The sequence below is a fragment of the Anarrhichthys ocellatus genome, unplaced genomic scaffold (genome assembly GCF_004355925.1).
Source record: "Anarrhichthys ocellatus isolate YVR2014 unplaced genomic scaffold, GSC_Weel_1.0 scaffold25, whole genome shotgun sequence".
Taxonomy (NCBI): Eukaryota; Metazoa; Chordata; class Actinopteri; order Perciformes; family Anarhichadidae; genus Anarrhichthys; species Anarrhichthys ocellatus.
The window spans coordinates 4,478,693-4,486,573 of record NW_022280055.1 but is presented as its reverse complement, the minus strand read 5'-3'; the positions used below and the strand labels follow the sequence as shown (position 1 = coordinate 4,486,573).

General features: G+C 43.0%; 1 protein-coding gene across 2 annotated transcripts in view; it reads left to right on the top strand.

Moving 5' to 3' along the window:
• igf2r (insulin-like growth factor 2 receptor) overlaps nt 1–7,881 on the top strand; it is a 41,258-nt gene that overhangs the window by 7,904 nt on the left and 25,473 nt on the right. For both annotated transcript variants that reach the window (XM_031861435.1, XM_031861434.1), the window contains exons 4-15: nt 1,349–1,447; nt 2,057–2,189; nt 2,437–2,548; nt 2,957–3,065; nt 3,430–3,589; nt 4,824–5,013; nt 5,565–5,668; nt 6,154–6,318; nt 6,443–6,586; nt 6,730–6,885; nt 7,032–7,169; nt 7,723–7,873. In XM_031861435.1, the coding sequence (XP_031717295.1) occupies nt 1,349–1,447; nt 2,057–2,189; nt 2,437–2,548; nt 2,957–3,065; nt 3,430–3,589; nt 4,824–5,013; nt 5,565–5,668; nt 6,154–6,318; nt 6,443–6,586; nt 6,730–6,885; nt 7,032–7,169; nt 7,723–7,873 (1,661 nt within the window). The remainder of the gene's footprint in view (nt 1–1,348; nt 1,448–2,056; nt 2,190–2,436; nt 2,549–2,956; nt 3,066–3,429; nt 3,590–4,823; nt 5,014–5,564; nt 5,669–6,153; nt 6,319–6,442; nt 6,587–6,729; nt 6,886–7,031; nt 7,170–7,722; nt 7,874–7,881) is intronic.

Genomic DNA, 7,881 nt, shown 5'->3' with positions numbered 1-7,881 from the left:
TGTGTGTGTGTGTGTGTGTGTGTGTGTGTGTGTGTGTGTGTGTGTGTCTGCGGTTGCAGGGGTGGCTGAGCGGTGGGTTGACATTAACATGCGCCGCTTCCTGTATAGAGTCACAAAGCGCAGTAGAAGAAGACCATCAGCTATATTTTCTGCTCACAATGTGTGAAGTGGAGAAACTTTTTACAAAGTCATCTAATGCTGAAAAGAAGAAGAAGAAGTTATCTGTGACTATAATCTGCCTCAAGAGTGGACAGCTTATGAATTTAACACTTAAAGACACAATTTATTTTTTGCTACCAACATTTAAAGAGCTTGTTTTTAGGTTCTCTGTGTGTAGAATATTTACTAAATCTCTAATTCTTTAAATGACTTGGATAGTGTAAACTGTGGCTGTGGCATGTTCTTTGTCTCTTGCTCAATGCAACTCTTTTTCTCTCGTAAGATCTTGGTAAGAATTTGACATTATGTGTAACTTTGGCTTTTTTTGTAGCAGTTCACTTCTCTTTTCAAATGATCTTATACGTCCTTTATTTAGTTTTTGACAACAGAGAACTTCTGTTTACATTATTTCTTTGTTGCTGTATTTCTTGGTGCTTTATAACCACCTGCAGATCAGAGGAATAGTGTGAGAAGAAACGTGTGGCACGTCACGAGAACAAGCAAAATGGGGACTGACGTGTAAAACCGTTGCTCCTGAGCGATACTAAGGTCAAAAACTGTAAAGGGTACCTTTAAAATATAACCGTCATCCTTTTAGTTTGGACAACGCTAAGCAAATAAAACTGATTCAGGTTGCTCAAAATTCACAGTTTGTCATAAATATGTATTTTTTTTTTACCCACTTCAGCAAAAAAAACATTCACACAACACCAGAAATCACTGAACTAGTGTCAAAATGTGCCTTATGACAGATGAAAAGTACATCGACCTGTAACGGGACAAGTTCCTGGTTTGACTCTCGGGATCAGGAGCGAGAATGAAAAACACTCCAACCTTCTCTCTCTCCACAAGTGTTGCCCTTGAGCAAGCACTGAACCTTCAACCACTCCAGCAGCAGACTGTGGTTGTGCACTCAACTGTGCATGTGGGGAGTAATACATAGTACATAAATGTTCTCCCGTTAAAGCAACATTTAAAATACATTCTTTTTAACATTAACAAAATAAACCTGTATATTCTGTGTTATAACAGAGACACTGACATATTTTCCCTCATGCTAAACCTTTCCTTTGTTCGCCTGTGTGTTGATTCACCGCTGCTTGTTACACAGCACTATACTGTGTTAGTCACCATTATCAACATGAAACTACCCGTATTACTCATGCTCCCTGTGTTCGTGTGCTTGCAGGGGACCCCGGAGTTTGTCGCCGTGTCCCAGTGTGTGCATTACTTCGAGTGGAGGACCTTCACCGCCTGCAAGAAAGATAAATTCAAGCCACACAAAGAGGTACATGGTGGAACATGTGACTGGCTGAATGGAAGGTTTTTCGACGTGTAAGAGAGAGAAAGGAACTGCTGTCTGTCGAGGTGTGATACGTGAGAAACAATGAGGCAGAGAGGAGTTTAAAGGGAAATGAAAAGCCATCCTCACACCCTTACAGCAACATATCGTCACGATGAGGCCGTTAATGTGAGCTCAACGTGGAATAATTGAGAGAATGTGTGAAATGAATTAAATTAGCGAAAGAGCAACAGATCTCCCCCCCCCCCCAAAAAAAAAACTATTATTATTAATAAGAATCCAATAACATGAATCTGATGGAATAGTTTGGAGGTTAAAAAGAAGGTTGAAAATAATTACATGTGGGCACATTTGGTTACAATTACCAATGATCTGTCAGATGATACAGACCTGCACAATGCTGTATAGATCCATGGACATAACCATGATGTCATTTTACCATCCACACAAAGATCCGATGTGGCATGTCATATCTGCTTTGGCAAGAGTGTCTGTTGATAGCCGATGTAAATTCGTTCCGCCATGAACCCTCCGCTTTCCTCTGTGATTTGCGATGTCAGCGCTGCACTGTGACACTACCTCCTCTGTGTCCAGGTGCCCTGCTATGTGTTCGACTCTGACGGTAAGAAGCACGACCTCAGCCCCCTGATCCGAGTGAACAACGGCTATCTGGTGGACGACGGAGACGACAGCATCGACTTCTACATCAACATCTGCAGGAGTCTCAGTCAGTCCCTTATGAAAGAGCCCTTTCCTTTACATTTTTTATAAAACAGTTTGCAGTAAAGATACCTGCTGACCAACACTGATCATTTTTAAGCAAAGAAAGCCATCAAGTTATGCTGTGATAAATGTGTTGTAATGCCTACAAGCCAATAATTGTTCAACACTGCTAGTAGCAATATAGTTTTCCTATTACATACAAACTCTCCCCCCCCCCCCATCTTCTCATATCCTTCCTCTTCTTGTCTCAGACCGACCAGACAAATCGTGTCCGGAGGGCTCTGCAGCCTGTCTGGTCACCAGTCATGGCTCCTACGACATGGGCTCTCCTACCGCACAGCTAGAGCTGTTATCCAACGACAGGTATCTTCTTGATGAATGCTAACCATCTGTCGTCTGACATTTCATATGTTTGAGCCAGACCGCATGCCGAGATGGCCTTGCTCGCATTGAGTTTGGATCTCAGTGAGGTGTAGACAACACTGTGGGCACAATCCAGACGATCTTTCATACGTAGTTCTCCATCATCTCCCCCCAAACATGGGAGTTCCTCTCCCGAGGAGAGCGAAGGGAAGAGAGGAGGAAAACCTGGGGCTGGAGACCAGAGTCGTGTTAAGTTACTGCTGATTTTAAAAAAAAAAAAAAAAAAAAAAAAAAAGTGTAACCACAGCCTTAGATGTCTGTAGAGTGACCCTTGTTGGACTGAGGGATACACTTTTAATGTAATTAAATGAACAGCTAATTTAGTTTCTTGTCTCCTCTCTTCTCAAGACTGAAGCTGCACTATGAAGTCGCTGCTGGTTCATCTCCTCCGGACATCTGCAATGGACACGAACCTGCCGTCACCATCACTTTCATCTGTCCGTCAAGCAGACATTCAGTAGGTTGCACACGCACACACTGCAGTATGTACTTGGCAAACTTGTGTCTACTTGTTTTGTTTTAATCTTGTGCTCACATATTCCGAAACCATTGTTTTTGCCTCCGGATACCAATTTTAATACTTTTGTATCGGCCGATACCGAGTACCAATCCCATGCCAGTGCGTTAAAAACAAAAAAAGTTAAACGGGTCATAATTCCCTCTCTAATATCTAATTTATATTGGTGTGATCGGTGCATAGACTTGCGTACTCACCGCTACCTGATCCAGCAGTTCAGGCTACATCGGTAGCCTTTCTGATCCTTGTATCAGAACAACTCTGCAAGTTCCTGCTTCACCAAAAGTGTCCTTTGGTTTCCCAGGGCAGCACTCCTAAGATGACAGCGGGGTCGAACTGTCGCTACGAGGTGGAGTGGGTGACTGAGTACGCGTGTCACAGAGACTACCTGGAGAGCCACACCTGCAAACTGACCAGCGAACAGCACGACATCTCCATAGACCTAACACCTCTCACCTTGAGCTGTAAGTAGTTCTTCCTCCAAACCGGGGGTCCCAAGCTACCACCCCAGGGGTCTGAGACTATTTCAACAACCTGTAAAGAATACAAAATGACATCCAGCCCACAAAATATTTTTTTTAAGATTAGATAAGATAATCCTTTATTAGTCCCGCAGTGGGGAAATGTACAGGTTTACAGCAGCATCGTGGATAGTGCAAACAAGAGACATAGTAAAAAATCAATGTATTATAAATAAGCAATAATAATAATAAGGATAATAATTTGGATGTACTGGGTGGGCTAAGCGTGGATGAGTGGTTGAATTATATGGACGGGCTAGAGGAGGAAGATAAAAAAGAGAGGAGACACACTGAAATTTATAAGTGAGATATCGGGACGTCACCAAAACGTACATGCCGGCTTGATGTGAGCCGACTGTATCAATCTCTCCTCACACCTGATGCGCACTTACCCACACACGTAGAGAGAGAGAACCATCTCCTCTTCACCCTCAGTCGGTCAGTAAGAGAAACGGTCAGATATACAGCTGATAGAAAAAGTTATTCATGTTGCGGCAGAGTAAAAAAACCTGCCGCCACTTTACCCGCACAGCATCCTGTTGCGCACCAGGTAGCACAGAGAACAAAAATTGGAAAACAACAACAAAATGTTCAGCGTCGCTGCACAAGCTTCCTCTACACACAACAAACGGATACAGTTTTGGATGCGATTACTAACGAGTAAAGCTTCGAAGCATCCAGGTCAACCTTACAGTTAAACAGATTTTGTGGTCATTCCTCAAACTGGTTCTTATAAGCTACAAGAGTGAACGCACGAGCACAGAAGAAGGTGTGTCCACCTTCTGGATTAGAGACATAAAAGTAACAAGCTGGAAACCCCAGCGTGCCAAGTTGTGGTAGATGATTAACGGTGTAAATAAAAGCCCAAACGTTCCTTCTCTCTTGCATTATCCACGATTACATGTATAACCCGCAAGAATTATTGGCTCACAGTGAAGCTGCTTTTATCCCAGTCAGAGGAAGTAGCTTCATGAGTAAACTGTACTGACCTTCCTGTTTTTTTGTCAACTCATTGCTAGAAATAGAAAAAAAGGCTTTTTTTTACACTTGGTCTCACAGTTCGTGCACGTGCATTCTTATATGTATATTGATTTATTACTCATTGGACAAATGCGTAAATTTCCGATGCTGCTTTGTGTGTGTGTGTGTGTGTGTGTGTGTGTCTGTGTGTGTGTAGCTACAGACAGCCCGTACTACGCACACTCTGGGTCCAGTGACGGGGATGACAGCTACATCTACTACCTGAACGTGTGTGGAGAGATCCCCACTGCTGAATGTGGCCACGACCAGTTCGTATCGTCCTGCCAGGTGAAGAAGTCCAGAGACATGAAGAAGGTGGCTGGAAGATATCAGAACCAGACACTACGGTAATGTGTGTGTGTGTGTGTGTGCGCGTGTCAGTCAGCCGGTCGGTGTTTAAAGCCAAGAGTTTGTCTGTATTTCCTGCTTGTCAACCAGGCAATCCGTCAGCTCTGATGCTCCCTTTTGATTTTGATGGTGCAATCACTGTGAGGGGGGGAAAAAAACAAAAACATGGTTTTATTAATAATTTCTGGTAACAGAAGTGAGTCTTGCTTTAATGCAAGGAAACAATGGAGTGCTTAGTTTCTATGTTACAGTCGTTAAGTTGAGATTTTATAAATGTAAACTAATTGATGCTGCAGAAAGCCTGGTTCCTGCTTTGTTGATATTGAAACTTGAACCTATAACCCACAGTTGCTTTATTTATTGTGGCAATGTGCTATTTAACCGTCTACCAGCTTTACATTTCTTTAATCCGTTTGCCACTTTGCAAAACCTTTTTGGTTTAATTCGTTCCTACAAAATTCAATGTTGAAGAATAATTTCTTTATTTCTTTATATATATATATATATATTTCTTAACTCTTTCACCTTTCAACCCTGTTTTCATCCGTAGTTATTCAGATGGAGATCTGACTCTGATCTACCCGGGCGGGACCAGATGCACCTCCGGCTTCCTGAGAATGACCATCATCAACTTTGAGTGCAACAAGAATGCATGTAAGACACAGAAGTTCCTTCAGAAGATCATCTGCACACAATCGCCACCTTGTGGTAGTATCAAGAATTACATTGTGACAGACAGCAAGACATGCTGCTACCATGAGATTGTCATCCTGTAATGATGTACATGATGAACATGTCAGTGAAATTAAGATTATTCACAAGGACAGGTTTCATTTCATCTTGTTTTTTATTGTTCAACATTCTACTTTCTGAGCCAAAGGAACACTACATTTACAGGTCAAGGACTTCTCTAGTTTTCTCCCTGTCCACATTTTACTCCATTAGTGAACAACATATTGTACTTTTTTTTTTTTTTTACCATTTGGAGTTTCTCAAGAAACCCCTCCCCCAAATCACTGATTTGTGTATTTTTACTGTTGCATCTCTAAATGTAAAAGTTCCATTTATTCAGAATTGTCAGTCAGGTGGAATCCCGTCAAAACTCATGCTTAAGCCATGGTGTGCCTTTCTTTCTGTAGCCAACGGTGGGCGAGGGAGTCCAGTGTTTGCGGGGGAGACAGACTGCACTTATTTTTTTAACTGGGAGACGGCCTTCGCCTGCGTCAAGGAGAAAGAGGATCTACTGTGTCGAGTCAGAGATGACAACAAACACTACGACCTTTCACCCCTCACAAGATACCCTGGTGAGAAGGCGAATGGTTGTGGTCACAGCCACTCAATGTAGCACATTCTGTTTTCCGCCTGTTGTGACTAAACATTTGTTGCTGATACGGCACCTTCCTCCGTGTCTCTCCTGTGCTGCTTCAGGGTCAGATGTCGGTGGGAACTGGGAGGTGGTGGATGCTAAATCTCCAAAGCTGGACTCGCGTTTCTACCTGAATGTCTGTCACAAAGTCATCCAGACGGGTGCAGCTGCCCGCTGCCCGGTGAATGCCTCCATCTGTGCCGTGGGTAAGAGTCTACACAATGCCCGGGGGGGATGATGGTGGTAGAAGGGGATGTCGAGGAGTTGTAAAAAAACTTGCAGAATTCATGAAATTGTCAGGGATAGTTGTAGCCTTTTAGTTTGTTGATTGTTCCCTTCTCTCCCTCAGATAAGGATAATGGGGCGATCAGCCTAGGCAGCTTCCTCTCATCTCCCCAGAAGACTAAAATAGGAAATGACATCAGACTGGTGTATACCGATGGAAGTTTTTGCAGCAATAAAAAGATGAGGATCCAAACTATCCTGACCCTCAAGTGCAAACCGGGTAAGCTAAACTGAGAGAAGAGTTGTCATTAGATATTTTTGTCCTTAATGTTTAATATCTGCTCTGTGTTTTTCTCTCTAATTTCTGTGTGGTTTTGATTTTGTTGTCTCCTCCTACACATTTTCCTCTTCTTGCCTTCCTTGCAGGAGATCTGGAGAGCGCTCCCGTCCTTCGTAGCGTTGCGTCGGACGGCTGTATGTATGAGTTGGAATGGTACACTGCCGCCGCCTGCGTCCTCTCGAAGACTCAGGGAGACGACTGCAAAGTGGAGGACCCTCAGGCTGGTACGGCACGCATAAACGTTTGATCAGCGCGCTAACTGACTGATCAATATTTTTGCTCAAGCCAGAAAAACACAGCAGTGAAGGAAAGGCGAGAACGAAGCAACAGAAATTCAAAAACATAGTCGTCCCCATTAGTCACTTAGACACAAAAACATGGGAAAATAGGGTCCAAGCTGAAAAATACCAAAGTTTTCCTTAAACTGTCTGTCGGGATGTATAATCCAAACAACAGTCCAAAATCAAAATATATTGATTTCACTATCATATAAAACGTAGAAAAGCAGCAAATCCTCTCATTTGTGAAGCTGTCAATTGATTATTAAATTAGTTGCAGAGTTTAGTTAATGTAGGCTTCCTGGCCCAACTGAAATAAACAAAAAATCAGAAATCTATATTGAGATCACGATTATTCACCTTTTTGACCTTTTTATTGCACTTTCACGTTTAAATAAACAGCACAGCTTTAACTTCCATGTTGTGCTACGCTGTTCAGAGTTGACATCTTTGACTCGGCTTTAATCCTCCTCTATAACTGGCCTCTGTTGCTCCACAGGCTTCTCTTTCGACTTGTCGCCTCTCTCCAAAGCCGACGGTGACTTCTACAACCTGACCAGCGGCAACTATGACTACTACATCAACGTCTGTGGGCCCGTCAAGGCTGCCAGCTGTCCTGAAAAGGCCGGAACATGCCAGGTCGACAAGAGGTAAGAAG